The sequence below is a fragment of the Anastrepha obliqua genome, chromosome 1 (assembly GCF_027943255.1).
Source record: "Anastrepha obliqua isolate idAnaObli1 chromosome 1, idAnaObli1_1.0, whole genome shotgun sequence".
NCBI lineage: Eukaryota > Metazoa > Arthropoda > Insecta > Diptera > Tephritidae > Anastrepha > Anastrepha obliqua.
In genome coordinates this window covers 129,670,725-129,686,078 of record NC_072892.1, presented here as the reverse complement: position 1 = coordinate 129,686,078, position 15,354 = coordinate 129,670,725, and the positions used below count along the sequence as shown (strand labels likewise).

At 35.9% G+C, this 15,354-nt stretch overlaps 1 protein-coding gene across 4 annotated transcripts in view; it reads right to left on the bottom strand.

The window, feature by feature from the left end:
* Nucleotides 1-15,354, bottom strand: part of LOC129236094 (uncharacterized) — a 93,721-nt gene that overhangs the window by 8,116 nt on the left and 70,251 nt on the right. For all 4 annotated transcript variants that reach the window (XM_054870298.1, XM_054870301.1, XM_054870300.1 and 1 more), the window contains 3 exons: nt 9,037-9,569; nt 4,160-4,386; nt 3,889-4,085 (listed from right to left, as the gene is read on the bottom strand). In XM_054870298.1, coding sequence (XP_054726273.1) covers nt 3,889-4,085; nt 4,160-4,386; nt 9,037-9,569 — 957 coding nt within the window. The remainder of the gene's footprint in view (nt 1-3,888; nt 4,086-4,159; nt 4,387-9,036; nt 9,570-15,354) is intronic.

The window sequence follows — 15,354 nt, the reverse complement described above, 5'->3', positions numbered from 1 at the left end:
GATTGTGCATTTCACGGGCCGCTATTTAGTGGGAGATCTTATGTGGTTGACTATTTGTGATGACGACCGAACAGTGACTGAATTACAGTGGTGTTAACCGCTTCATGGTGCTGATGACGTTCATCAGGTCTTTAAGGGGTAGTCAGAATTTAAGTGTAGTCAGAATTTTGGGATTTTTGCATTTTCTTAAAGTATAATCTCTTAAAAATATTGTGTGGAAATTTGAAGTGAATCCGATAAGTACTTTACGAGTTATTCAACAATTAACAAAGGGCGCTCGGGTGCTCCGGAGGCAACAGCAAATCGATATTTTGGAAGCTGCTATGACGGCTGAAGAACTGTTATATGGCCCAGGAATAGATAATAATTAAATAAATCGTATTTTTCCCCCCTTGGCAAGACTCAGTCTTGTGTTGGTTACGTTAATCTGTTTTCGATTTCTGATTAGCCTGCCGGATATAAATCGATAACAAAGCTTTAAGTGCGTTTTTCTAAAACTATGCTTTTTGAAGTGGTAATCACTGTAACTTAAAAACCGCTAGGTAGATTTCAATAAATGTAAACTGCTTTTGAAAAACATAAAAAAACTCGTGCTTGACCAAAGGATTTTTTTTCAAAATTTAGATTTTTTTTAATTTTATTTTAATTTTTAAAATAACAATTAATTGTCGGTTTTTTTTCTCGAAAATCCGAAAAATATTACCTGCGGCCGACATATTGTTAATTTTGAAGAAAAAAGTTTCAATCAGGCTCAAGATTATCTATTAATAAAACTAATTTATTTTGTCCGATTGATTTTAGATGAATTTCCAAGGGCTTTTGATGATCACCGCAAGAGACTTCTGGAGAAACGGGCTCCACACAAACAGCGATAACTTCTTAATATCAAAGCCCGTTATATCAGCGGTGTAGCAAAGAAGTAATAGCCAATATGTCTAAATCTTAGACCCGCGAAAGCAGGGGAGATGTCAATCATCTACTTTCGCGGGGAAGCCACCTCGCGGGGAAACCACTGACTTGTCTTACCAGCTCATCCGCCTCGCAGTTTCCTGCGTTTTCACCATGATCAGGTACTCAGATAAGCCTTGAATAATTCGGTTGCAATCGAACGTAAAGTCCGGCATTCCCCGACCAGTTTCGAGTGTACCATCATCGAGCGCAGGGATGCTCCAACGAACACAACCGCGGCTTAAGAGCAGCTTGGCTATTAGAAAGCCCTACAGAAAAAAATCTAGAACCTTTAAAATTCAAAGAGCGAGGAGGTCGTCCCAAATCACTAATTTTCGGCCCCCAACGCGTTTCACAAACTTACGCTTCAAGAAATTCATTGTAGTAGCTGCCATTCCGCCTACATTTAACTCCTGAGATGGGCAGCGATAACACATATTTGGATTATTGGCAAAGCAATCTCTTACCGCTTCAAGAACTACAAGAACTTCGTTGCGAAGGAGGTACAATGGAACGCTGTCAATTGGCTACAAGCGCGTACTCAAAGGGATTCTTCGTCAAACTACGAAATGTTTTGTCTGAAGGCGGCAAGTTTGGTCTCATACTTCATACGATAAGCAGACACAGTTTTCACGATTGAACGATTGCTTCCAATGTGAAGCCCTACAACTTCTTTCATACCTAAATGGCAGAATTATTTAATGTTAAAACCATCGAGGGTCTGGATGGCACACCCTGTAAATGTGAGATAACTTCACTAAGCCGTTTAAAGAAGTTGGAACACATCAATGAAATGAAAATGAATATTTTATAAAAAAAACTCCGATTTTTTCATGTTTGCACCTATTTAAAAGATTATAATAAATAACGTACCTCTATTCGCATAATATTTCCGCTTTTATAGAACCTTTTACAAAAATTTAAACCAAGCTAGAAATTTGTGCAACCTGATTTGAGCAAGTTACGACTATTTTTTCATGTCGACTTATGAGTCACGTCATATAAGGTGGCGCAAAATTAATCACTCTATCGGAAGATGTTACAATTTTTGCAAATAACGTTGTACGTCAATCTTACATATTTGACTTTTGTGAAATAGACAGCTGCAGTATACAAACAGTCGAGCAACGGAGCACTGGATGATTAATTTTGAACCACCTTGTCCTTAATTTATTGATCTGAACCCTCACGCTTATGTTTTTACTAATACATGTAAAATTTTAATAGTCGTTCGAAAAATATTTAAATACTAAGTTGTTCAATAAAATTTACGGTGCGATAAAAAAACACAATTTTATAGTTCGAAATGCACTTCATTATTCAGTATAGTTTTCCTGAACTTCAATACACTTGTTCCAACGAGATTCCAATTTGTGAGTTTTATCCCTGAAGTGCGAATCAGGAAGGGCTGCAAAATACGCTGCTACAGGTGTACTTCTAATTCATCACGAAGGTCTGGAAACAGACGGAAGACGCTAGGAGCCAAATTTGGTAAATACGGTGAATGCTCCAACAATTCGAACATTAATTCATGGTTTTTAGCCATTGTCAAAATGATCTTGCGAGACGGTGCATTGTCCTGTTGAAAAATAATTTTTTTCTTTTGCAAATTGGGCATATTTTCACGATTTTTTTCCTTCAGTTGGACTCAAAGGTTACAATAATATTCAGAATTCATTGTTTTACCAGTTTGCAAGTAATCCAAAAACAAAATTACTTTCGCATCACAAAAAACGGATGCTAACACTTTCTTGACCGATTTCTGCGCACGAACTCGTTTCGGAGACGAAGAACCAGGTTATTTAGCCTCTTGTTTTGATATAGGATCATGGTGACAGACCCAAGTCTCAACCATAGTGATGAATCGACGCACAAAATCCACTTAATCCTTTCGAAAACACTCTGAATGTTGCCGAGAAAGTCGCATTCGAATGTGTTTTTGTTCCATTGTTAGCGAATGCGGCACACACCCAATACTTCAGTCAAAATATTGCTTACAGTACCCAATGAGATCTCGTGGGCTTCTATGATACTACATAAATCTCCTTCAGTCACTCGACGATTTTCCCAATGCGATATCCTATATCTTTTCTACGATTTCTGGTGTTGTTGCAGTTCTTCGACGTCCTAGACGTGGGTCGTCTTCAAGGCTGTTTGAATTCAGCAACCCATCTTTCTGCTGTGCTAATTGAAGCTAATTGAAGACGAAAAGTCCTCATACACTTTCAAAATTCGTTTAAAAATGTCCGTTGTTTGTAATCCTCCCAAAAAGAAAAATTCAATCACTGCACGACATTTGATTTTTTTCCATTGTAGAAAATACTGTGACACATCGGTACTAAACGGCTTGTAAACAAAGAATGGATTGACAGATTGAAATGAAACTTCACTTACGTTCATATGAAGAGTTTACCAACATAACAAAAAAATATTTTGGCTAATAGCAACGCCCACTCTTATCGAATCACAAAACTTATTGAATAACCTAGTAATATAAAAATGCGCTAATACACAAAAGGAATGTAACAAAGTGAGAACAGAGAAAAATAAACGATGTTTTTACTACTCCACTCAAATAAATGTCCACGACATTCAAAGTTTAATATCCAAGTTTGATTGTAAATAAATATCTGTGTCTGTTTCTAGGTGCACTGCATGTACACAAGTATGTACACTAAGCTAAAAAAAGATTCCAACAAAATAATGTAGTTACGAGCAATTAAGTGCGCATAATTAGAAACTCTCAAGGTAAGGCTGTGGCACAATTAAATCAAAAGTAATAATAAATAAAATTTAACATTAAACATACAAATATACAAATAAAATTTAAAAACATTGCTGTGAATACTACAGAGCTAAAACTTCCTGCACACATATGCATACATATACATATGCACATATGCACCTATGTGTTTAAATATATCCACATTAAACACTCACCCTTTGTTTCGTGTAGATTTCGACAAATTTTCGTATTCGTTTCATGTAATAAATTGATTTGTTCCATCAATGCAGCGAAGAATTTATTATTCTCCAAGTCGCTGGGCATCTGATTGCGCCGATCGGGCGTATTTTGGCCACTCACTTTGGAATCATTATCGGATGGATTTAACAGACAAGGGTCGCTGAAGCGGAAGCTAGTGGAAAATATACGCAAATCAATAAATGTTTTTGTTTTTCTCGTCACCATTACTGTCACTTGAGTACACACCCGCGACTAATGTTGGGATTACTGCCGCTACCATCGAGCACATCTGTTGAGTTATTCTCCATCTCCGACGAACCACCCATCATATTCACAATGGGCGGTAGACTGGCAAAATCTTGTCCATCGCTTTGTTGATAGTAACCGCCGGGTGCAGGTCCCATGCCACTATGCGGGAACATCATGGCATACCGGTTGTTGTATTGGGAGTGTTTCACGTAATTTGGCACATTCTGGAGGAGTGAAAAATATGTTGGAAATTAGAATCTCAAAAATTGTGGGTAATCAATATGTTTAATGCATTTAAAGGGTTTTCCAATCAGAGGTATTATTTTGATATTTAAAGAAAAATGGTATTTTTTAATATAAATGATCGGGCGTTTACTTCATTATAAAGAGGAAGGTATGCCGTTAATAGTGGAAAATAACATCAGCAAATGACCACCACGACCTCGCTTACAGGACAATATCCTTTTAATGAAATTTTCCATAACCGAATTGCAATGTGGCTGCCCTATGTCCTCGATAGCCTCACAAATTCAATCTTTGAGGTCTTGAATCGACCCTGGGCTGTTGGCGTAAGCCTTCTCTTTTACGTGGCCTCAAAGAAAAAAGTCACAAGGTGTTACATCGCAAGATCTCGGTGGCCAATTGTGATCAGCTCTTCGAGAGATAACACGGTCCGGAAACTTTTCCCGTAAAAGATCAATGGTTTCGTTGCTTGTGTGGCACGTAGCGCCGTCTTGTTGAAAATAAACATTGTCCAGATCAATACCATCCAATTCCGGTCATAAAAAATCGTTAATTATCTCTACTGTTTAACACCTAACACTTGTTATTGGAAAACCCTTTACTTTGTTTTTTACTTGATGTTACCTCTAAATTTATTCTACGTCGAAAAAAATCTCGAAAAAAGTCTCCTGTTTTATATATTTTGTGGTTAATATTTACCCGTGCCGCCAATGCTTTGAAAATTAGCATTGAATTTGTATAAAGAAAAATGCACCCTCACTTTCTTTCTCTTTTAATTTCCCTTCACAAACGTCCAACAAATAACACTTTATTAAAAAAAATGTTTTTCATTTTTTTATAGTGACCCTGAGCACTCCCCAGAAAGAAGCTAAATTTTTTTTTGCAAGAAAAGTTAAAAGTAAAAAAAAACCAAAATTAAATAAAAATTATAACAAATTTTTTTGGTATTGTATTTTTAATAGTTTTGGTAAATATTAAATACAAAATAAATAAAAAAATAACTATGCAACAAATTTTAAGGAAAATTTATTTAAGAAAAAATTCTAATACACTCCGTGATTTCAATTTTTTCCTTAACCCTTTGCCGCATATGGGCTAATATATGGTATTCAAGTTTTGTTTCAATTTTATTTCGAAATTAAGTGTTAAAATATTTCAAACTATTTTGATCCATCAAATGCACATTTAGCAATAATAAAAAGCAAAATATTGTCTATCATTTTATGACATTTTCGAAATAACCTCACTTTTGTGCAAGAGCGTGAAAAAGCAGAATTTAAGTGCGAATGCTTCATTTACAAAAAACTATAACAGAGTAAAAGGTAAGTACTTATGACAAAAAAAATTTTCATGAATTCGATATACTCATCTTTCTCGTTGGATAATAATTTTTCCGCTTTTTCACTATTTTCTATACTTTACAACTAGTTTTTATAAATGGTTCCGTAAAAAAAAAACACAAAAATATAAAACTTGTTCGGTATTTTTTTTTTAATATGTCTTATGGATAATTAAATAGAGCTTTTTCCACCATGAAACATTTTTTTCAACGCTTTATTAATTCCTGCAGCAAAGGGTTAAAACCCTTTTGAATAAAAACTGTAAAGCACATAATTTTTTTACACTCTGTAGTAATATTTATTAAAAGTGAAATAAATAAAAATACGGAATGTAAACTTGCAGTATTAAAAAAAAATTACTTAAATTCAAAATTTGAATCAGAAACCTCTTCTAAAAAAGAATCAAAAAACTCATTGAAAATGTGTGTAACATAAACTAATAGGTAGTCCAACCTCCAGAATTATTTAGCACTTCAAATATTCAGTTTAATATCGAACCATTGACATTTTGAAATTCCGAAAAAAGAATTTTATACCATTCTTCCATGACGACATTACTCTTCCCCCGTCTGAAACCTTACATCGTATACTCGTTCGGTCGCACATCCGGGGATCGTGATGGTCACCCTTAAACTTAAATTTGTATTACCTGAAAGCAATTTTTTGCGGAGCGTGTCAGATCTATGGCAGTTTTATCTTTCTGAAATAAGACCCTAGCTTTTGGCCCTCCATAAAGTTAATCAAGACTTCGTACAAGAAATGTGTGTAACCCTCTGAGTTCATACATTGGGAAATTTCGCACATGAGTGCCTTCTTGTGGTAACCGAGACCAGTCTAAACTATCAAAAAACCATTGTATTTCAAGATGTTTTAGGTGTTTCTACCTCTACTGAAGTTAAAATTTGCATTAAATATAATAAATGAGTTTTTGTTTCGAATATTGAAATATTAGCATGAAGCGTTGTTGACAAGAAGGAGGGGTATAATTTGGATGTCAGTATAAGTAAATATGTATTAAATCAAAATGAAATGTTTATTACAGTGTCAGTCTAGTTATTTAATAGCCAAACGTCGTAAAGTCGTTTTTAACTACAAAGTGGAACAAAAATAATCACCCTATCGGAAGACTTATACGTAAATCATATTTGCCACTTGTGAACTAGGCAGCTGCACTATAAAAAGAGACAAGCAATGGAGTGCCTGACCGCCAGAATGAAGGTTTCTATCAATCAGAATATTTTTGTTTATTTAGTCAAAAATTATTCAGAAAAAAAATTGGATGATTAATTGTGCGCTATCTTGTACTTCGCTACTTTAAAATACTATTTCATATGCGAACAAAGGTAGGCATTTTCCAACTTCAAACAGTGTTTGTCAAAATATTTTAATTTTTTTTAAATTAATCTTTTTATTCATGCTTTATAGAGCATTTTTAAATTTATTAAAATAGTTTTTTTAATTATTAAATTAAATTAATAGTTTTTTTAAGTTTAATATTAACACTCTTCTGAACTTGAATAGGTTTTTTCCAAATGTATAATATTTTCATTTTTTAACCTATTTCTTCATTTAAAGGTAAACAAAAATTTCACTTATCACTTATGCAACTTTTTTAAATATAAAATTAATTAATCTTTTTTTCTAATTGTACTATGGCGCTTACACCCTTTTTGGGTGTACGCGAGGAGGTTTTTCATGGTATAAATGCACTCGAAGGTTTACCATTACATGCAGAAGGACGGCCGCTATTAGAAGAAACACTTTCTAAATATTCGGTGTTTCGTGACCGGGGTTTTGAACCCATGCACTTCCGAATGGTAGTCTACACCGGCCAGAGCGGTCGAATACTATGATATAGCGAAGGGTTGTTGTGTTGATACTTATTGAGTTATTAAGGCGTATTCATTGCTCGCAAATAGATTATTTTAGGCTAAGTATTGTAAGGTTGATAGGCATTGAAAAGGACAGAAAGTACAAATAAACTGTTTATAAAAGATAATAATATAATAGACAATAAATTTAGAAATTTTAAGACTCTAGTAATAAGAGCAGTTCGGGCGCAAAGACACTTTGAGCGACCAACATAGAAAAACTCTATGAAGAGCTCTGGCCGAAATATTAAAGAAAATCCTCTCAAGGAGCACCGGACCGTCAACAGCACCATGAATCCAATCAAAAATGAAAGACAAAGATAGGATTGTTCTGCAACGATTTTAATTTAATCAATAAACATCGCGCTTTATAGGTAAGGATAGGATCCGAAAAGTGTAAATTAAGCACGCGAAATGTGAGAATATTTTCTGAATTTGCTCAATTCTAGCAGCATGGCAAGTAAATATAATACGGAGACGAAATGAAGGATGCATACTCAAGTCTGGAACGTACAAACGCTGTATACAAAAGCTTCAGTGTTTAAGGGACGGAGAAATCGGAGCTATGACGCCTAAAAAAGCAAGCATGGCGTAAGATTTGGTAATAATAAAATTTATATGACTTGCAAAAGTAAGCTTCGAATCAAATATTACACCAGGTGTGAATAACAGTGAGACGTTTAGAAACATTTTTTGGAAACATTTATTTATGTTCAGCGGTAGACGATTATTGTATGCCAGTTACTGACTTTATCTAAATTAATTTGCATCAATTTAGCATCGAGAAAGCTATTGATTGCCGAATAAATCTTAAAGTCATCTGCATGAAGCAGGAATCTTGCTGACGAGAAGCAAGAGCAAATATCATATCAATACTAACTTGCGGAAGCACAGAGCAAGCAACGAAGAGAAGAGGCCTAACATTGTCGACGACAACCAATCAATGGCGATTGAGCAAATAAGATGTGATCCAACTCACGAAGACATAGTGGTAGCCAATGCGTATATGCTAATTTTTTTATTAATATTATATGGGAAACCCGATCAAAAGCCTTAGAGAAGTCGGTATAAATAGTGGCAACCGGGTACCCTGATTGGCACTCTGCTGCTCCGGACGCACCTTGTTCTTGACGGGAAAAAGCAATTTATCCTGGATGATGTATTCAAAGAAAAAGAAATAGTCCTATAGTTGCTAATATCCTTTTCATTATCGCTCTTGAAAATAGGAGAAATGAAAGTCAATCTCCAGCAATAGAAGTACCCGAAGCTAGTGATTTGTTGAAGATTAACAACAGAAGTTATACAAAGAAATCACACGACTGGAACGAAATCACAAACAAACCATCAACATCAGTTTGTGAGGAGGGTTCAAATCGAGTATTGCCACTTAATAATAAAAGTAAATTAAATAAATACTCACTCGTTGAAAGCCTTGGCTGAAGGGTCCACTGCCAGCGCCCGAGTAGCCGCTGGAAAACGGCATTGGGCCAGCCGGCAACCCGAATTGTTGTTGACGGGAATGTTGGTGTTGCTGCTGCTGCGTGGAGTGTTGTTGTTGTGCATAAGAAAACTGCGACTGTTGGTTTGCGTTGTTCAAACTGTTATTGGATAAATATGCCTGATTCTGTTGCTGGTGTTGCTGTTGCTGGCTATGTTGGTGCTGATGTCGCTGTTGCATTTGTTGTTGTATGAATTTTTGTGGATTCGTCACATTACCACGATCTGCAACACCAACACCGCCACCACCGCCAGTTCCTGTTGGTGTTGGATTATAATCTAAAAATTCAGAGGAGGAAGATAGCTGCGTATTGGAGGCATCCTTGAGGCATGTCTCCAGCCAAGCGTCCAAGTGGTCCTTCATATAACCATCACCATGGCCGTGACCCTGACCGCCACTCGGTACAGTTGCCGTGCGTGATTTAAGCTTTTTGCGTTTGTTCGATTCATTCATAGCTGTGTAGGAGAAGAGTTGGAAAGAGAGAGAGAGAGAGAGAGAGAGGAAGGTATTGAATTAATGGCAATCGCACTTTGGAGTTTCTAAACTTTTCTATTGCATGCAAGTCTGTATAAAAGTGTGTAAATTTGTGCAATATTTGGTATTCAGGGAGTGCAATCGAGTGTGGCGAAAATTATGTAATCGCAATTAAAAGTGTTTAGCATTGAATTGAGGCTAACAAAGCAGTGTTCGCTCAATGCCAGTATTGATACCAGCGGCTTAAAAATAATGGATGATGTGATTTGCTAGCAATGATGTCATGAATGGATCATAGTGAATATTTTTTTTTTTTTTTTTTATTTTAATTTTTATATTTGTAAAAAAATGTGAGTAATGCGTCTTTTTATTTTTATGTTATTTATTTTTCCTGCTGTAATGCCTGTTGCGCTTAAGACAAAAGCTCATATGCAATACGTCTAAAATATTAATAAGTGCCATTCATTCATAAAACTTAAGCCTATAAAACATGAGTTCCATTGACGAGCGTGTGTAGCCGCATTCCCAACGCCTGCGCTATTTTTGTCACATCTATTCGCGCTCGAATTACATTTTCCATGTCTGAAAGAAAGCCGTCACTTTGAAGATTTTACGGTAATGCAAACATATGACTCATTTCAAATTTAATTTTAAAATAGACTGAGCGAATGGTTTTACTAAAAATAATCGAACGAATTGAAGAAGGGTTGAAGAAATTAGTGACACTTTGAAGGCAATGTGGACAAGTAATAAGCGAGCATACAAATGTATGTTATATGTCATAATATATTTCGAAGGCACGCAAGAGGAGCCATTAAATGTAGCTGAATAACAATTACAGCGGATTTACAGATCTTATTAAATTTTTAAGATTTCAGAATTATGATGTTCTGAATTGGTTGGAAATAGAGGTGTGAGAGCCGAGATCCCGAGATACCGAAGTCTCCAAGTCATGGGATCTCGGTGCACCTAATTCTCTTTTTACACGATAGATTCTTTTTTCCTTGTTCACAAGGACAAGGTAGCAAGACTCGTCTTGCGTTCGTTTCGTTAATATATTTCATTTCTGACAGGGTAGGTGATTAGCCTGCCGCTACTAGTCCTAAATAGCCTTCTTACTGTTTGGAGCGCCATCTGTGTGTCACATTTTTCTACCAGATGGATCACACAGATGGTTGAGAGCTTCGCTAAAGCGGTGTGTTTGCGCTATTACCGCGGCTGTCCGCTTCCTCTTGCTGACGCCACTGATGTAATGTGTAACTGTTTGTTTTTCCTTGTTTTTGCTTGTTTTAGCAGCCACAATGGAAATAATGCGCTGACTATTGTAAGGACGGAAAGAAATTTTAGAAGAAACTAGGAAAGTAGGTAAATTTGGAAAAGTTGGAGGACCGTGTTTTACTTGGGATTCGAACATACAACCTCTGGGATGGCAAGCTAGTGCACTTACGCTAGACTACCGAGGCCGCACGATAGATACGTAACCGAAAAATTCATGTAAAAGGAGAATTACGTGAAAACATTACTTGTAAATTTTTTACAGATCACTTCAGAATTTATTTCGTGCTAACACATCTTAATTCATTAAATATATTATAAGAAATAAATTATTAAACGGCGAGAATGAAATCTACCGAGTCTTAGACTCTTTTCCTGAGACTAATTTAAAGGCTTCGTGCACGCGTCGAAAAATCTCACTCAAGAAAAAGTCATTAAATATTGAAAATCGTGTTAAAACAAAACAATTAGTATAAGAAAATTTTTTTTTCTTTTATCAAGTTCTGAAAATTCCAGCTGGTATTAATCCCGAGATCCCGAAAAGTGTTTAATATCGAATTGAAATAAAAACTTCTAAATTTCCAAGAAACTGGTTTTAATTTGAAGAAATTGAAAGAATGAAACAGCATCGATTGGTTTCCTTTCCCTAAAGCATAGAACTAAGTTCGCATTTCACGTGAAATGGCTGTCAAAATCCATACAAATGGCATTGTTGTGAAATATGCGTGAAATTTCATATGTATTTCACGGCAAAGTAGCACTCAGTTCACGTCGTGAAAATACCACATAACATGCCAGCAACATTTGTTTACCCCTTTGTAAACTACAAATGTCACTTAAAATTGAGCGAAAACTTAGTGAAGTGACGAAAAAGAAGGTTTTCAGAAAATGTTGCATAATTTATAAAATCCAACTACACAAAGTTTCTTAAACCAAAAAACTTACAATTTATCAGGCGCGCTAATCAAATAAGTTGAAATGATGGAGGTAAGAGTGATCGCCGCAAAAAAACCATTTGCCGTCCGGAGTTGGCTTGAAAGTGTAAATCCCTCCATTTGTAGAACAACATCAAGACGCATGCCACAAATAGGAGAAGGAGCTCGGTTAAACACCCAAAGAGCAAGTAAGTGCCAATTATACAGCTTTATTTATGTATGTACATATATACTTAGTCCTGTCATAAGTTCTGTTACAAGTTAAATCCGTTAAAGATATGAACTTATAATACTCTTTTTTATAAAGTTAGTTTTATTCAAATATGTTAATATTCAAAATGGTCACCATTTGCTTTTACACAAGCTTTCTAACGATTAGGCCGCAGCACGCACAGCTTCCATAGATATTGGCGTCATAGCTCGAACCAGAGATTGTTTGAGACTCTCCAAACTTCTGTGAGGTCTTCAGCAGGTCATGTTCTCCAATTGTGATCACAACCTGTAGTCCAATGGATTCACATTTGGACTTCCAGACGGCCCATCTTCTGCGGCTGGGAACCCAGAAATATTGTTTTTAGCCACTGCTGGGTGGTTTTTGTCTTATGGGCTGGAACGGAATCTGGCTGGAAGATCTAACACTCTCCGTTGAAGGGAGTACTGCTCAACTGCTTCACCACGCCTTCGAAGACATCCTCCTGGTCTGTGAAAAGAATATTTTTATAGCCGTTGACCGCATGCCACCGAAGAAGCTGCTTGCATCTGTCGAGTCTAATTTTCTTCAAGCGCGTTGTCAAAAGATAACCAGTTGAGCGACGGAAGGCCACACTTCTGTAATGCAATCACTGCACTGCGATTTTCCTTCGCTCCCCACTCCATTGTTAATAAGTGAAATATGCCACGAAACTGAGGAAAATTTATGGTAGACAATGCATAAGAACAAAAGCAAAAATTTCTGCGAATTTGTTCTCGCCGTGTGCATTGTAAAATTTGTCACAGAATTTATGGCAAGACTAAGAAAGGGTTTTCCAATAAGAGGTGTTATTCCCGTAAAAGATCAATGGTTTTGTTGGTTGTATGGCACGTAGCGCCCTCTTGTTGAAAATAAACGTTGTCCAGATTAATACTATCCAATTCCGGCCATAAAAAATCGTTAATCATCTCTCGATCGCGCAATCCATTCACCGTAACTGTTGCTCCAGTTTCATTTTTGAAAAAGTAAGGTCCAATGACTCCGGCGGACCATAAACCGCAACAAACAGTCACACGTTGAGGATAGAGAGGCTTTTCAAGAATAACTCTTGGAAGGTGGAAATGGGCCTCATCACTCAAGATGATTTTTGTACGACCCAGTACAGCAAAGACACGACGTTATTGATGATCATCCGGCTCGAGTTAACTGGACTTTATAAGCCCTAAGACCCAAATCTTTATGCAAAATACAGTGTAATGACGTTTGTGAATTGCCTAATTCCAAAGAATGACGAGGAATGGACAAACCTGGGTTTTCTTCAACACTTTCGGCTACAACAGCAATATTTTCGGCTGTTCTCGAGCGATGTCAACGAGTTTTATTCTTCACATCACTAAATTGTCCCAACAACTCGAACTTTTTCACCAATTTCTGTATTGTGGTCCGAGTTTTACGAACCGTCTCTGCCAAATTGTCACCATTTTTATAGTGAATTTTAATAACTTCAATGCGTTGCTTAAGCGTTGTTTATATCGTTCCATGTTTATTAATGGCGTAGTTTCTTCTTGGTAAATATCAAAAAATGGCAGCTTCAAAAGTGACATCTACCGAAATAGTGGGTTATTCAAAATAACACCTGTTATTGGAAAACCCTTTATATTAGTTGCTTGATTTATTCGCCACATTCTAACGCTTGGCGAAAATAAGAGGCCAATTTTCAAATTCGGTGAGAGCAAAGTAACGGTACCACGATAGGCACCACCTCATTATCCTCTCCAATGTGCATGTATATATGTACGTATGTATGTATGTAGATGAAAATATTGTTTTTTTCCTTTCAAGTTTAAAAATATTTTCAAATTACGTGCCCTAAAATGAAAACTTTTATCACGACCCAAATTTCTCATGACAGGAGGTGACAAACACTAATTACTAATAGTAGAGTTACTGAGATATTTTAGTGTCATTTGTTTTCAAACACATTTCTAAGAAAGTGAAATTAAATATAAAAACTTGTGTTTAAACTTATTTTTTTGTTTTTTTTTTTATTTATATTATTATAAAATTTTTTTAAGCTTTTGAGTGACAATATGTAATAACCAGTACTTCAACTCAAGTTCCAAATATATATTGTATATGGTACATATGTATGTACATATGTATAGAAATAAGTTGAATGCGACGAATCAATGAGTCACGAATTCCTGCGACGCTTTTTTCTCACCACCTTAAGGTCAAAAGCTGGTAAAGCCAGTTTTACTACACAAATGCAGCCAATACAACTGACTCATCGAAAAAATGTATATGGTAAATCCCTAACAAAAACAAATCCAAAGAAAAATTAGTAAATATTTATGATTTGGCTAGTCTAAACCAAAACTAGGTAGACCGAGCTTGAATGCACAGAATGAAAGCGTTAAATGTTTACGTTTTAAGTTTTTGTCGCATAAACCTGATCTTTTACCTGATAACTAAATATAACAACAAAAGGAAATTCAAGTAAAACAAATCTAATCAAGTTTTATGAGCGTCCGCAGCCTCTGCTTCCTTCTGGCAAATTAGGTATGCAGTTCGACCATTTTTTGTATTCTGGCAAAAAATTATTTAATATCTAAAGAAATGTTCCCAATTTTGTGAAATTTTCGATTATTGAGTTCAATTATTATGGGCGCGCCAATTTGTAGGCAAAATCAAAACCAAGCAAAACTAGTTACGTATGTACGTATGTATGTATGTATCCATGTATCCATGTGTATGGTATGTAACATTGTTTTTATTGTTCATTAGTCTGCCTAATTTGTAAGCATTATTCCATGACATATTGCCGCTTACCAGCTGGTTGATAGCCCAGTTACCGGTATTGGCATTCGATACCACAACTAAGTATCGCATTTCTCACGTCAATTTCCAATTCTCATTTTGTTTTTGCCTAGTGTATTTCTAGCCAAATTAGCTGCTGAACAAACCAAAGCATTTCCTCTATTTTCACTGTGCGCTCTGTACATACGAGTATTATTTGTTTGGGGGCAGCGCGCAAAAATAATCGCTAATTACCTACCAGCTGCGCTATGTTTACACTGATCGCTAAACGCTTTGATAATTGTGGTGATTTGATTTGTAATTGACTGAAGTGAATCGGATTTGTTTACCCACCAGGTATCGATATTTGTAGGAATAAACAGTTAAATAAGCGGCGAACTCAATGCTTAAATGAAATTAAAATAATAATGAGGGGCGAAACCATTAAATGAATATGTAAACATTAGGGTAATCGGGCGTGCGAAAAACTGTCTTTAATTACATTCACGCGCTGTTCAAATCGTGACAGAAATGCCGGTGTTCAGGACTGGTTGTGGAAACTAATTC